At 43.0% G+C, this 16,760-nt stretch overlaps 1 protein-coding gene across 1 annotated transcript in view; it reads left to right on the forward strand.

The window, feature by feature from the left end:
• LOC137522100 (glutamate receptor ionotropic, NMDA 2B) overlaps positions 1 to 16,760 on the forward strand; it is a 1,475,416-nt gene that overhangs the window by 1,124,844 nt on the left and 333,812 nt on the right. Inside the window, exons 7-8 of the mRNA XM_068242127.1 lie at positions 9,055 to 9,180; positions 15,800 to 16,029. Coding sequence (XP_068098228.1) covers positions 9,055 to 9,180; positions 15,800 to 16,029 — 356 coding nt within the window. The remainder of the gene's footprint in view (positions 1 to 9,054; positions 9,181 to 15,799; positions 16,030 to 16,760) is intronic.

A 16,760-nucleotide genomic window follows, 5' to 3' on the forward strand; every position in this document is an offset into this window, starting at 1 on the left:
ACAAGACGATGAAAGATCCGCAAGGGAGATATTTAATCGTAACGTGCGAACTAAACTCCCAACAATTCACGATAGTCAACATATATGCTCCTAATACTAAACAAGTGAACTGCATCAGGAACATTATCCGGAAGGCGAAACTTCTGCAACAAGGCCACCTTATAATCGGAGGAGACTTTAACATATGTGTTGACAATAAGCTGGATGCTACCCACCCTAAAAGATCCACATACCCGTCTCTGAAAACAACCCTTCATAAAGAACAGTTATTTGACATCTGGAGAGTTTTAAATGCCAATGGGAAAGACTTCTCATTTTTCTCTAATGTCCACAAAACATGGTCCAGGATCGACTATTTCCTCATCGAGAAACAACTCCTCCACGCAGCTCACTCAGCTGAAATCCACAGTATAACATGGTCTGACCATGCACCAGTCTCCTTTTCTTTAAATACAGGGGCTCCACATCCCGACAGACCAGCATGGAGACTTAATCCCACTCTGTTACATTCTCCACAAAACAGAACTCAGATAAAAAATGCTATACAAGAATTTTTTGACATAAACGATAATGGGGAGGTTGGAGTTGCTACCTTGTGGGCTTCCCATAAAGCAAACATAAGAGGGCTGTTAATAAAATTTGGAGCACAAAAAAAACGCCACCAAAGAGAGGAAATTAATACTATTTTACAACAGATAGAATCTTTAGAAAAAGTATCCAAGAAATCCCAAACTTCACTAACCCAAACATCCCTATTCCAATTAAGACAACAACTAAGAGGGCTCCTACAAGGAGAATACGAACACATGATTAACAAATGCAAACTATCCTATTATTCGCAAGGCAATAAAGCTAGCAAAAAATTAGCAAATCTCTTAAAACACAAACGAGCCCAAACTAACATAAAAATGATCACTCACCCTTTCACAAAAAAACCCATCTACGACCCCAAAGGAATTGTTGATGCGTTTAGCGACTTTTACAGCTCGTTATACAATCTCAACACCGATGCTCATACACCCCAACCAACTCCGGAAAAGATTGCAGCTTTTCTAGAATCCATCTCACTCCCCCAAATTTCTCCTAACGACCTTATGACATTAAATAAACCTATAACAATAGAAGAAGTGTCCAATAGCATCAATAAAATGAAACCCAACAAGGCCCCGGGCCCTGACGGGTACAGTAACGATTACTACAAAGCCTTCCAAGGACTACTGGCACCCAAATTACAAACATTATTTAACTCATTTTTACAATCTGGTCATATTCCTCCAGAATATTTAGTGGCAAAAATAGTTATCATTCCTAAACCTGGGAAGGACACAAGTAGCACCTCCAATTACCGACCAATCTCTCTCCTTAATGGTGACACCAAACTTTACGCAAAGATAATTGCCACTAGATTATTAGAGATCCTACCGAAAATAATAGGCACAGAACAAGTGGGTTTCACAAAAGGCAGACAGTCGGGAGACGGTACAAGAAGATTTCTTAACCTAACAAGATTCACTGAATTAAACAAAGTGCCTTCTCTGTATCTTTCCCTGGATGCAGAGAAGGCATTTGACAGGGTTCATTGGGGGTTCTTGAGAGAAACGCTGGGGAAATTTGGATTGGTGGGGAATATCCAACTAGGTATCATGGCCCTGTATTCACAACCCTCCGCTTCAGTAATCTCCAATGGCTTTAACTCCAAACCGTTTAAAATTACGAATGGCACACGTCAAGGATGTCCCCTATCCCCACTAATCTTCACTCTCATAATGGAAACCCTGGCCATAAAAATTAAAACTAATCCAAACATAAAAGGAATCCCCTGCCCAGACATGTCACACAAAATTGGACTTTTTGCTGATGACACAATACTATCTATCACTGACCCAATAACATCTCTTCCATATTTAATTAATGATCTAAACGTTTTCTCACAATCATCCTACTACAAGATCAACCAATCCAAATCATATATTCTAGGATCAAATATACCAACTCATATACAACGATTCGTGAAAGATAATTATCCCTTCCCTTGGGCCAAAGACAACATTCAGTACTTAGGAATAAAACTAACAAATAAGGCGGCCAAACTCTATAAGCTTAACTATTTACCTCTCATAAACAGCATTAAAAAAGAACTATCAGACAGAGCCATACACCAACTCTCTTGGGTCGGAAGACTAGCGGCCTTTAAAATGTTTACTCTACCTAAAATCACGTACATCTTTAGAACCCTCAACATCCCAATACCCAATACATTTTTCTTAGACCTCCAGTCAATAGTCTCTTCCTACTTATGGGGTAACAAAAAACATAGAATAAACAATAAAACTCTCCAAGTCCCCAAGAAATGGGGTGGCCTAGGAGTCCCATGCTTTAAATCTCTCTATTTTGCCTGCAACCTAGAAATATCCAAGGCCTGGTGGAAGAACTCCAACAGACCTATATGGGCCACATTAGAGGCCCAATTATTAAGAAGTGACCCAAAATATTTTCTTATTGCTAGCTGTACTGACCATAAGATCTCTCTTCCCCCTTACCAAACAATACAAGCCACAGTGAAAGCCTGGAGAAATCTACTCCAGTTGACTCCCTCACATACAGAATACATCCAAATCCCACTGCCCTTACAATCCATCTCCTGTATAATTATTAATATAAACACCCAAAAATGGATCCAAGCTGGAATCCACACCTCACAGCAAATAGTCTCTGTTACAGGAATGCTCTCTTTTCAGCAAATTAAAGAAACATATAACATCCCAAACACTGAATTCCATACCTATTTACAACTACGACATTACCTAACCGAAAAAACCCATAACTCCCCAACTTGGCCTAAAAACCTGCTCAAACTATTTGAAAGAGATCTCTTGACAAAGAAAGGAATTTCCACCTGCTACGAGAGTTTAACCTTAAATTTCCAAGCAAATCTGAACAAATACATAAAAAATTGGTCACTACAACTAAACGAAAATATGACCCTTGAAAACTGGGGAAAAGCCACAGAACATTTGTCAAAATACTCTAAATGCACTTCACATATTGAGACCTTACATAAAATTTTCTTAAACTGGTACTATACGCCTGATAAATTATCCAAATTTGGTCCAGAAGAAAAAGGGGAATGTTGGAGGAACTGTGGGGGCTCGGGATCCCTATATCACATTCTCTGGCAATGTCCTAAAATACAACCTATATGGGAGAAAATTTCCTCATTAATCTCAGATCAAACAGGTGTAAGATCTTCCCTAGCACCCAAGCTAGCAATACTCAATATAGACCTCCACCAAATTCCACCTTGTCATAGATTATACACTACACATCTTTTATGTGCTACAAGACAAGCGATTATAGCCAATTGGCGAGGCAGCTCTATCCCAACAATTGGACAAATAACTAACCAAGCGTACTTAAATATTGACATGGAACATAGGCTAAGAGGCACGGTCAAATAAATCTCCCAACTACACCTCCAATAGCATTAAAGGTGGTTCCTTAGTACCTATGGTAACCAGCTTAGTCTACTCTCGAAGAGATTAACCTGGGGCACTGAATATCCATTTAACTAATCTCTCAGGAGCACTGGTTAGAGTTAAGGTTAGAGTTAAGTTAAGTGTAGAGTTAAGTATTGTTATACCATTATTTATACATTGGTCATTTATGTGTATACAGTCTCTCAATGGTTGTGTCCTTTAGACAAACTTCATACTTATAGCAATTCATGCGGCAATAAGCCAAGTAAAGATGTCTCACCAAGAATAGTGCTTTTAATAACAACAACAAGCCTTGTCTTTACAATACACTCTTGTCGACAAATGTATACCTGATGTTCATGACCAGTCATGTTGCATACGCTGTACCTTTGTAATTTGAAATATGAAAATTTTCAATAAAAATTTTAAGTAAAAAAAAAAATAAAAGGATACAATGTGTTTAGGAGGGATAGAACAGGGAAAAAAGGTGGAGGGGTTTGTCTCTTTGTTAAGAATTCTCTTACAGCTGTCCTCAATGATGAGATGGAGGAAGATTGCGAAGATGTGGAGTCCGTTTGGGTAAATATTCATGGTGGAAATAAAAGTTGCCAATTGCTTATTGGGGTATGCTACAGGCCACCTCTTATTAATGAAGCTGCAGAACTGCGATTACTACAGCAGATTGAAAAAGCTGCAAGTAAAAATGAGATCATAATTATGGGCGACTTCAACTTTTCAGACATTGACTGGAGGATTGAGGCTACCCATTCTGGTAAAAGCATCAGATTTCTGGCAGCACTACAGGACAATTACTTGACTCAAATGGTAACTGAACCAACTAGGGGGAATGCGTTACTGGATCTGATCATTTCTAATAGACCAGATAATGTATCAAATGTGCAGGTTCAAGAACATTTGGGAAATAGTGATCACAACATGATAACGTTTGATCTGGTGACTGATAGGCCACAGGGCAGCGGGACCACTAAAACTATGAATTTTAGAAAAGCAAAGTTCACTCAAATTAGGCAGGCACTAAGTTTGGTGAACTGGGATAATGTACTACAAGGGGAAGACACTGAAGGGAAATGGCAAGCTTTTAAACTTATACTCAATCAATATTGTAGTATGTATATCCCATATGGAAACAAAATATCTAGGAATAAAAAAGGCCTCTATGGATAAATAGAAAGGTTAAAGATAAAATGAAGAGGAAAAAGAATGCCTATAAGGTCTTAAAACAGGAGGGGACCGAGGCTGCACTAAGCAATTATAAGGAGTGCAATAAAAATTGTAAAAAAGAAATTAGGCTGGCAAAGATTGAAGCTGAAAAACAAATCGCTAAGGATATCAAATCTAACCCAAAAAAGTTTTACAAGTACATTAACTCTAAAAAAAGAAAGGTTGACTGTATAGGACTCCTAAAGGATGAGGGTGGGAACTCAATGGTGGATGACCAAGGTAAGGCAGAGTTATTAAATGCTTTCTTTGCTTCTGTCTTCACAAAAGAAACAGCACTGTTGCAAACTACAGAGGCGGAAGAGTCTCAATCTTCTAACTGTAATATTAAATACTTAACGCAGGAAGAAGTGAAGGCAAGACTAAATAAATTATAAATAGAAAAGGCACCTGGCCCGGATGGCATGCATCCTGGGGTCCTAAGGGAATTAAGTTCAGTTATAGATAAACCCCTTTATCTTATCTTTTGTGACTCTCTTGCAACTGGCAGAGTCCCAGTGGATTGGCGTACAGCCCACGTTTTCCCATTATTTAAGAAGGGCAAAAAATCAGATCCAGAAAATTATAGACCTGTAAGCTTAACATCAGTTGTATGCAAACTATTTGAGGGGTTACTAAGAGATACTATACATGACTTCATAGTAGAAAATAATCTTATTTCTCAGCATTAACATGGGTTTACTAAAGACAGGTCCTGTTTGACTAACATGCTCAGCTTTTATGAGGTAGTGAATGCTAATATGGATATTGGGAATGCTGTAGATGTGATATACTTGGACTTTGCAAAGGCCTTCGACACTGTTCCCTACAAAATTCTGGTGCAAAAGTTGAGGATGCAAGGACTGGGGAAGAGTCTGTGTTCATGGAGAGGGAACTGGCTAATGGACAGAAAACAAAGAGTTGTGGTCAATGGATCGTACTCAAAATGGGAGACTGTTAGCAGTGGGGTCCCACAGGGGTCTGTTCTGGGTCCAGTGCTCTTCAATTTATTTATTAATGACCTAGTAGATGCAGTAGTGAGCAATGTTGCTATTTTTGCAGATGATACAAAATTGTGCAGAATCATCAACTCTCAGGAAGATAGTGTCATATTGCAACAGGATCTGGATAGGATGGCTATATGGGCACATACATGGCAGATGAAATTCAATGTTGACAAATGTAAAGTCATGCATTTTGGACGTACTAATGGACTAGCACCATACAAAATAAATGGGATACAGTTGGGGACATAAAACTTGGAGAAGGACTTAGGAGTACTCATTGACAACAAGTTAAATAATCGTACTCAATGCCAAGCAGCTGCAGCTAAAGCTAACAAAATTTTGGGATGCATTAAAAGGGAAATAAAAACTCGAGATGCTAGCATAATATTGCCCCTGTTTAACTCTCTAGTAAGGCCACATCTGGAATATGGAATTCAGTTCTGGGCACCACATTACAAAAAAGATATTGCAGTTTTAGAGCAGGTGCAGAGACGAGCAACAAAATTGATATGTGGGATGGAAGGTCCCACTTATCAAGAAAAGTTAGATAAACTGGGTTTATTTAATCTAGAGAAAAGACGCCTTAGAGGGGATCTAATTAACATGTATAAATACATCAGAGGGCAATATAATAGCTTGGCGGATGAGCTTTTTGTCCCTAGGCCTTCTCAAAGGACTAGAGTACATGATCTGCGCATGGAGGAAAAACGTTTTAGCCATTTATTTAGGAAAGTGTAATGATCTGCTCAGCTGCCTGTGCAGGCAGGCAGCTTTTTGACCATTGTTCAGGTCTGCATTCTGCAGGTCTCTGGAAGAGAGACCTTTTGTCAGTTTTTCAGCTTGCTGCTGCTGAAGAATTTGCATACGTTTGTCATGCAAATTGCCTAGCCACATCCCTTGTAGGCTTGCTTTATATATACCATGTGATATCACAGACCTTCGCTGGTCATAAGGATTCTTCCTGTGAAACACTCCGGAGAGTGTCAGCCTTGCTCATTGTTTGAAGATTAGCTTAGAGTAATTCCTGGGACTGCACTCGGCAGGTTCCCTAGTGCAGTTAGGATTGCATATCTGTTTTGTTTGTCTGTTGCGATTGTCCTGTCCCTGCGGTGGTCGACAGGAAGTCGTTCTGATCTTTGTTCTTGGAGTATAGCTGGAGCAGCGGTTGCTACCAGCTATCTCCTCTATCTGTCTTGCCTGAATCGCACTCGCCTAGTGCTAGTGCTGGGGATCCGTCTGATCTCCATCTGTCTGTCTCCCTGGATCGCACTGGCCTCTTTTCGCTAGTGCTGTGGATCCTTATGTTCTGTCTGCCTGGATCGCACTCGCCTTGCGCTAGTGCTGTGGATCCTTCTGTCTCCCTGGATCGCACTAGCCTCTTTCGCTAGTGCTGTGGATCCTATTTCTCGCCTGTTCCTGTTTTCGTGTGTCTGTCTTGTCTGCTACGAACGCTTGCTGGAGGCTCGGTGAGGTAACCGTTAAGCAAGCGCTCGCGTCCTCTGTTTCATGTTTGTCTGTCGGTGGTTAGTTAGACGTGCTTGTCTCTATTGTGCTTATCACATGGAGACCGCGCATAAACGCGTACACTGTTGCGAATGAGTGCGGTGTTCACGTTTAGCTAGCGTTTGTTATTTTCCTTATCTTCTCATTGTATGATTTGCTGTGCCTTTGCTACTCTCGTGCTCTGCCTTGCTGTAGCCTTGTGTCACGTCTGGCGATCGCACCTCTCGCGATCGCGTTCCTACTTCATATCTGCTGTGGTGTGTGCACCGTCGCGGGTTGGCAACTAGTTTGGTGCACACACATACAATCTGTCTCTGTGCTCATTCTCAATCGCCTCTCTTGCGATTGCGTTTCTTCCCTTCGTACAATTCCTGTCTGGCGTGTGTGGTAGGGCAGAGGAGCTGTTCCTCTGCACTCCACAGCTCCACCTGCCGACAGGAATTTCCCTCTACAGGTGCATTGCACCTTTTGCTGGGTTCCCGCAAATTATACGCTTGTGGAGGATTTCCGCAGTGTCAGCGCACGTCTTGTGCGCTGATCACAGAGGGAATTCCACAATCGTTACAGAAAGGGTTCTTTACAGTAAGAGTGATTAAGATGTGGAATGCATTGCCACAGGAAGTCGTTATGGCAAACTCTATACCTGCATTTAAAGGGGGCTTAGATGCTTTCCTTGCGTTGAAAGACATCCATGGCTACAATTACTAGGTAATGCCTAATGATGTTGATCCAGGGATTTTATCTGATTGCCATCTGGAGTCGGGAAGGAATTTTTCCCTTAGGGGCTAATTGGACCATGCCTTGTAAGGGTTTTTTCGCCTTCCTCTGGATCAACAGGGATATGTGAGGGAGCAGGCTGGTGTTGTACTTTATACTGGTTGAACTCAATGAACGTATGTCTTTTTTCAACCAAAATAACGATGTAACTATGTAAGGAGAGCTGCCTTCCAAGCACTAGACCTGGGTTCGATTCCTGGCCAATTTATGTGAGCTGGCTTTTGACATCCTACAATTCCCTGGAAGACAAGATCCTCCTACCTCTGGAGGAAGAGGAGAGGGAAGGAGGGAGAAAAAGGACCAGGGGAACAGCCAACAGGGGATATGGGCTACCATTTAGCATAAACAAGGTTTCATTTGCGATTAGTTTAATTTTTTCGCCAGAATGCGGAATTCCGCGGAATTTCGCAAAATTCTGGCGGAAATGTCATAGCGACGGAATTTAGTGCTGGCAGAATCCGCCAATTCAGGCAGAACGGAATTTGCTCTTTCCAATCATCCCTACTGACTGCGATGTAGAGGGTCAAAGTTGACCCTAATTGTGCACTATGGGGGCGGACCGAACTTCCGGAAAAGTTTGTGGTTCTCCGCGATCGCGAACCCTGGAAGTTCGATGGGAACCGTTCGCTGGCGAACCGTTTGGGCCATCTCTAGTGGTAAACCAGCATATTGTACAGCTTTACTACCTTGTCACCTCTTGGAGATTGAAAGTATTGTATCCCTGCAGGTTCCTAAAGTTGATTCAAATTTAGCTTCAAACCTAACCTAACGTCTTATGCCCCATTTGAATACAATTAAGCTTTAGCAATGGCACAATAATCAGTTTAAAATACAGCCAGGGGTTGGAGAAAAGTGTGATTAAACTTCCATGCCGGGAAATCCACCTAAATTTAGGAGTATTTTTTTTTTAAACATCTAAATTGTTTTATCTACCTTCTTATAGGATTCTTAGCAATTATGTACTAGAAATGCCACCCCATGGTGTGACACATAAGCTTCACTGTTAGTTTTGTAATATTATTGCAGTCCATAATATTTTTAAATATTAATCCTCTTAATATTTCTTTCCATAGAGCCATTCAGCGCAGATGTCTGGGTGATGATGTTTGTTATGCTTCTCATTGTGTCCGCTGTGGCAGTATTTGTATTTGAATATTTCAGCCCAGTGGGATACAACAGGTGCCTTGCTGATGGAAGAGGTGAGATGGCATGGTCTGTTTTAAAACAATACAGTTTGTCCAAATATGGACCCACTTTGGTAATAGGCACGTGATCACATGTGAACTATTAAAGGGGGAGGGGATGCCCTAAATGTGGTAGTGCACTTAAATAGTTTTATTAAAACTATTTTGTGAGTGAGACCTCCACTAGGGAGATAGCCACAAACCCAAGTGGGGATAAGTGTTCCCCACACTCGTTGTAACTACCCACTCTACTATATCCATTTATTTTCCATCTTGTAATAGCCTACTATACTACACCAGGCTCCCAGTGTTCCTGTGTGTCTTTTTTTTTTCTTTTCTTCAAGATTCTTAGCAGTCCACATGTTCCAAATACTACATGTGAATTGTTGCACTGGTAATATTTACTCATACTAGATAATCAATAAAGTGTGCTACAAGTGCTTATCAAATGGCTGGAGTGGACTAATGCCTGCATGTAAAACAATACCATAGCTTAGAAGGAACACCCAGACAAGCTCATGGTGACCAAGAACCACCTGGAAGGTACAAAGGGCTTAGAAAGACCAAAAAAGCCCTCTACAAAAAATTACATTTAGCATTATCAGAAATGCAAATTTACTATTCTGCAGAAATTCTGATTTCTGCCAATGCCGACTACCTATTCCACAGATTTCTGATTCTTGTTTCCCGATTTCTGATTCCTAAGTAGTCTTTTTTTTGGTCATTTTTTGCATTCTCTGATTAGCCAAATACTTCCGAGTTGACTGCATTCTCTGATTGGTCTAATGCTTCCAAGTTCTGTGATTGGACTAAAATGACTGAGTTGCAGTAATGTGGTATTTCTGCAGAAATCTGATTTCCGTTTTCCGAGTTTCGATCGGAAATGCAGGAATTTCATTTCCACGGAATCCAAATAAGCATCCATATAGTTTAGTAGACACTACAGGACGTGACAATTAAAAATGGCGCACAGCGCCAGGAGAATGAAAAGGGCGCCGCATAGAATTACATTATATAATGCTATTTAGCGTTATAAGGGTTAAAAAATGGCGCAGGCAGTGTGCCTTACACTTATAACGCTAAATAGCGTTATAAGTGTTAAAAAATGCAGAGGGGGTCGAGGGGTAGAGAGGCAGCGGACACTGGAGGGAATAGGCATCGGGGGAGGATGTGTGTACTATGCATACATTACCTTGTCCCGGCCGCCAATCGCTCCTTCCCTTCGCTCCTTCACTTCTTCCGTTAGTTTGCTGTAGTCCTGCATCCAGCCAATCACCATGTGGCTTCGGTCTCCGCATGGTGATTGGCCGGCTGCAGGACTACAGCAAACTAATGGAAGAAGTGAAAGAACGGAGGGAAGGAGCGATCGGCGGCCGGGACAAGGTAATGTATGCATATTACACACATCCTCCCCCGATGCCTATTCCCTCCAGTGTCCCGCTGCCTCTCTCCCCCAACCCCCGCTGCATATACTAGCCAGCCCCCTGCATTTTTAATGACCCACCGTTCTGAAATAAATGTATCATAAAATGCTATTTACCGTTTTAATATATTTACATTAAAACGGTAAATAGCGTTTTATGATACATTTATCGGCAGAACGGTGCACCATTTTTCTCCCTGCGCCATTTTTAGATGGACACCTACAGGAACATTTAACAAAGAAGATACAGTTTTCAAGATATAACATCCAATTTTGAGCATGAAACTCACATCACTAAATGTGTAGTACAGGAACGGTGAACCAGTGGCGTAGGTATAAGGATAGCAGCCATAGCGGCTGCTATAGGGCCCGTAGCCAAAGAAGGGGAGAGGGGGCCCGGGGTCTGCTCCTGGCTTTATTTTTTTTTTACCTTTCCCTTCCTCCCTTTTTTCCCCGGGGGGGCCCAACTCTTATCACTCCCTCTCACCTTGGCGGGCCCCCCTCCTGTTATGCGCGGCGCCGCGGCGGAAGAAACAGCTATAGTCCCTGGGCTGCAGCAGACTCTAGAGCTCCAGCCGCGTTGTCCACTCCTGTCTCCTCCTCAGCAATACCGCTCGCACTACTTCCTGATTCAGTGCGTGCGAGCGGTATTGGTGAGGAGGAGACAGGAGTGGACCAGGCGGCTGGAGCTCTAGAGTTTGCTGCAGCCCAGGGACTATAGCTGTATCTTCCGCCGCAGCGCCGTGTATAACAGGAGGGGGGCCCGCCGAGGTGAGGGGGAGTGATAGTCGGGCCCCCCCGGAGAAAAAAGGGAGGGAGGAAAAGGTCCCTTCCTCCCAGCCTCTGCAAATAAACCACCCACCCTCCTGAGCTGACCAGGTAATCTTCCACCCGACCAACCAACCAACCAACCCAGGTAATGTTACACCCCCCCAGGTAATCAAAAGGACCCCCCCAAGTTATCACCCACCCAGACCCCCCAGGTAATCAGCCACCCTCCCAACCAGACCTCCCAGGTAATCACGCACCCTCCTACCCAAACCCCCCAGGTAATCACTCACACCCTCCTACCCAGACCCCCCAGGTAATCAGCCACCCTCCCAACCAGACCCCCCAGGTAATCACCCACCCTCCTACCCAAACCCCCAGGTAATCACCCACCCTCCTACCTAGACCCCCCAGGTAATCAAACACGCACCCAGCTCCCCCAAGTAATCACCCAGACCCCCAGGTAATCACCCACCCACCCAGACCCCCCAGATAATCAAAAGGACCCCCCTCCAAGTAATCATCCACCCAGACCCAGGCAATCACCCACCCTCCTACCCAGACCCCCCAGGTAATCACCCACCCTCCTACCCAGACCCCCCCAGGTAATCAAACACGCACCCAGCTCCCCCAGCTAATCACCCACCCAGACCACCCAGGTAATCACCCACCCAGACCCAGGTAATCACTCACCCAAAGACTCAGGTAATCAAACATGCACCCAGACCCCCCAGGTAATCACCCACCCAGACCCCCCAGGTAATCACCCACCCAGACCCCCAGGTATTCAAAAGGACCCCCCAGGTAATCAAACAACCACCCACCCACAGGTAATCACCTACCTACCTACCTACCCACCCAGACCCAGGTAATGTTACAGACCACCCACCCACCCAGACAATGTTAGAGCTCACCTACCCACCCAGACCCAGGAAATGTTACAGACCACCCAGACCCAGGTAATGCTACAGCCCACCCACCCAGACCCAGGTAATGTTACAGCCCACCCACCCAGACCCAGGTAATGTTACAGACCCAGACCCAGGTAATATTACAGTCCACCCACCCACCTAGACCCAGACAATATTACAGTCCACCCACCCACCCAGACAATATTACAGCCCACCCACCCAGACCCAGGTAATATTAAAGCCCACCCACCCACCTAGACCCAGGTAATATTAGAGCCCACCCAGACCCAGGTAATATTACAGCCCACCCACCCACCTAGACCCAGACAATATTACAGTCCACCCACCCAGACAATATTAAAGCCCACCCACCCAGACCCAGGTAATATTACAGCCCAGCCCACCCACCCACTAGGAGCCAGGTAATATTACAGCCCACCCACCCACACCCAGGTAATATTACAGGACACCCACCCACCTGGACCCAACTAATATTACAGCCCACCCACCCGGACCCAGGTAATCTTTTAGATCACGGGTTGTCTTTTAGCCCACCCACCCTCACAGGTAATTTTTTAGCCCACACACCCACCTACCCTTCCTGCCAACCAGATAATCTTTTAGCTCACCCTGCCTCCCGACAAGATAATCTTTTTAGCTCAACCACCCTCCCGAACAGGTAATTTTTTAGCCCACCCACCCACCTGCAGCACTTTACAGAGTACATCGTTGTCACTCACTGTCCTTAGAGGAGCTCAGACTCTACTCCTACCATAGTAATACTCAAATGTCTTACAATATTATTATGTATTTATATAACACTGACATCTTCTGCAGCACTTTACAGAGTACATAGTCATGTCACTGACTGTCCCCAGAGGAGATCACAATCTAATCCTACCATAGTCATAGTCTAATGCCCTACCATATTATTATTATTATTATGTATTTATATAGCTCTGACATCTTCTGCAGCATTTTACAGAGTACATAGTCACGACACTGACTGTGCTCACCCCAGTGGCACCTTCCTCTACCCTCCACCCGGCAATTATCACCCTCCTCTCCCTTCCTCCCCACCCCAGTGGCACCGTCCTCTCCCCTACTCCCCACCATGTACCACCCTCCTCTCTCCCAACCCTGTAACAACCTTATCCCCACCCAGTGGCACCTCCCTCCCCCCACATAGTTGCACCCACCTCTTCCCTTCTCCCCACCCAGTGTCACCCTCCTCCCACCGAGTTGTATGCTCCTCTTCCATCCTCCCCACCCAGTGGCACCCTCCTCCTGAGTGGCACCCTCCTCTTCCCCACTCTTCCGTTAGGTCCCCCAAGCTACACCTTCCCCCCTTACCCAGGAGGAGCTGCGGGTAGGGTGGGGGGGCCCCAAGAGAAAAATTTGCTATGAGGCCCAGCCATTTCTAGCTACGCCCCTGCGGTGAACTTACAATTTTGAGCATGCAGTCAACTTGTGTCATACACAGCAATAAACATCTAACTTTGCAATATTTCCAGTGACTCTTTTCTTTCTATAGTTCCTCATTCAGCCCTCTGTCCCCACTTTAAAACTATCTTACCCAGTAACCTCACTGGAATTTGGTTTCTGTTGTTATAAAAAATTTTCTGCCCAAAATGAACGCAAGTTTTCTAGATCTTATTGAAAGGAAATTTGCAATGATTTAAACAAAAGTTTCACCTACCTGTGGCTTCTGCCAGTCCTCTGCAGCCGCCTTGTGCCCGCACCGTTACTCAACCTTGCTCTGGTCCCCAGCTTAGTTTTGCTTTCTTCAGTCGCCGGCCACCGCACCTGAGTGTCCCTGGTTGTGCACATTTTTGTTTGAGCTCCTGCAACCGAGAGAGTCCTGCGTAGGTACAGTACGAGAAAATCTCTACTGCGCATGAGCAGAACACTCCTGGCGATGGAAGTGCGAACAAAAACGTACACGGCCAGGGTTGCAGATGCATTAGCTGTCGACTTGCAAGTTGGTGAAAGTGAAACTGAGCGGGGACTGGAGGACCGTTGAGTGCCAGCGCGGGTACAAGGCCTGAAGGGGGCTGGCAGAAGCCCCAGGTAAGTGAAACTTTTTTTTTTTGTTTAATCATTACATATTTCCTAAAATTAAATGGGCCTGATCCAATTCACTTTCTCTCCTGAGTTTTCTCCTAAGTGATATTTTCACACCTTATAAATAAAATGCCTTATACGGGACCAGCAAGTGAGAAAATACTAAGAAGAATTTTGAAAGTACTTTTCCAGCTACATTTTGGTACCTTTTAGGTTTTTCCCACTAAAAACCAGAACAATTTTCACCTGTCAGTGCTCCTTCCATCCATTCGCCTATAACTTTATTACTACTTATCACAGTGAAACAATCTATATCTTGTTTTTTTCGCCACCAATTAGGCTTTCTTTGGTGAGTACTTTTTGCTAAGAATTATTTTATTCTAAAACTGTTTTAAGAGGAAAAATAAGAAAAAAATGGAAAAAAAAATCATTATTTCTCGGTTTTTGGCCATTATAGTTTTCAAATAATACATGCTACCATAATTAAAACCCACACTTTTTTTCCCATTTGTCCCGGTTATTGCAACATTTAAAAAACACCGAGGGTGTTCATAAGTCGGGGATTCCCTGCCTTTGCCGTATAAGACGCAGGGACTTTTTCTCCCCATTTTGGGGGGAGAAAAAGTGCGTCTTATACAGAGAAAAATACGGTATTTGGAAATAAAGGTGCATTTTTTCAGTTTTGGGTCCATCCCTAACCACAAGCCCTTAATTTATAAAGTAATAGTAATATACCCTCTTGACATACATATTAAAAAAAAAAGTTCAGTCCCTAAGGTAACTATTTATGTATTTTTTGTATATGTATTTTTTTTTCAAAAATAAATAAATAAATAAATTGGTAACTATTGGGGAGTCTGGGAGGTTAGGGGTTGATTAAAAATGCAAAAATTAAGTCAAATAGGTATTTTATTGAAAAAAAAAGTAAATGTAATTTTACTATTTGGCCACAAGATGTTCTAGCAGCTGACTTCCTTATGCGTAGTATTACTACGCAAATAGGAAGTAATGCGTGGATGTTCTTTGTGAATGGCGGCACAGGCTCAAAGATGGCTGCTGTCATTCACACGGGGACTTAGGTCAATGAATGGGAACTATTGGCTAATGATCGGTGACGATAACGAGCGTAGGGGGTGCGGGGGGCAAGCGAGAACGCGCGGTGGGGAGGGACGTAGTAGCTATGTCCCTGCACGGAGTTATGGCATTTTGCAGGGGCATAGTTACTCGTCCCAGGGAAGGAGAAGTGGTTAAACAGAAGATGAAAAATTATTGAATTGGACCAGGCCCAGTATTTCTAAACATTATTTAAAGTCACAGTAAAGACTGCATACTGGGCTCCTAAGGCATGAGTCTTCTTTTAATGACAGTATTCTTGTTTTGATGAATTGTGTAGTGTTTGTTAAGCTTAACATGATTGCGGATGTTAGCTATGAGTTAATCAGACTTGTTTGTTTTTTTGCCTCTGCAGAGCCTGGTGGCCCATCGTTCACTATTGGTAAAGCTATTTGGCTTCTTTGGGGCTTGGTATTCAACAACTCAGTTCCTGTGCAGAACCCAAAGGGAACCACAAGTAAGATTATGGTATCGGTTTGGGCCTTCTTTGCTGTGATCTTTTTGGCCAGTTATACAGCCAACCTTGCTGCCTTTATGATTCAAGAAGAATATGTGGACCAGGTGTCCGGTCTCAGTGATAAAAAGGTATGAAAACAAAAAAAGTAGTGTCATATCTAAGAAACGTGTTTTTTCTTTAAAATATGAAGAACTATTCTGTTTAATAATTACCATCAAAATTCATAGAATTCATCTGAAAAACACTTGTAGGTTTGCTGTAACTGTATAGGTTCTAGTTCACCATGAGCTTGCTAAAAAGTCTATAACTGTATACATTTTAAAAAGTGATCTTTAATGCTAATACAGCACAATCATGTTAGTTTCAAACATATTTTAGTAGATAGCCAGTACAAAACATACTGTATTTAAAGAAACAACAGAGTTGCAAGGCCTTACAGCTGCAAATTTTAGCAAAAAAACAGAATAATTATATCTTCAAAAGTTTATACAAAAATGTTTTGTGAAAGAGTAAATGAAAAAAAATACAACATTAATGCAATGATAATAACTGCCCGTATCTATGGGGGATGTCTGCTAGTCTCTCTGTAAACTTTTGAAAGAACTAGAAGTGTCCATTTGTAACTTCTCCCCCCCTTACAGTAGGTTGTTTTTTTTTGTTTTTTTTTAGTGCCAGAAGGCCTTCTTGTAAGGACTGGATTTGGTAGTTTTGCTGTCCCAGCTTAAAGTGTAGCATAAACAGTAAGCCCCACTTATGATGGAATAGCTTTCCTATGCTCGTTACAGGTTTTAGGGCTCATCTGCAGGCTAAGGTAATGGGAGAAACATCTAGATATATTTGGATCTTATGATCCCCAATT

This window comes from Hyperolius riggenbachi, chromosome 6 (assembly GCF_040937935.1).
Source record: "Hyperolius riggenbachi isolate aHypRig1 chromosome 6, aHypRig1.pri, whole genome shotgun sequence".
NCBI lineage: Eukaryota > Metazoa > Chordata > Amphibia > Anura > Hyperoliidae > Hyperolius > Hyperolius riggenbachi.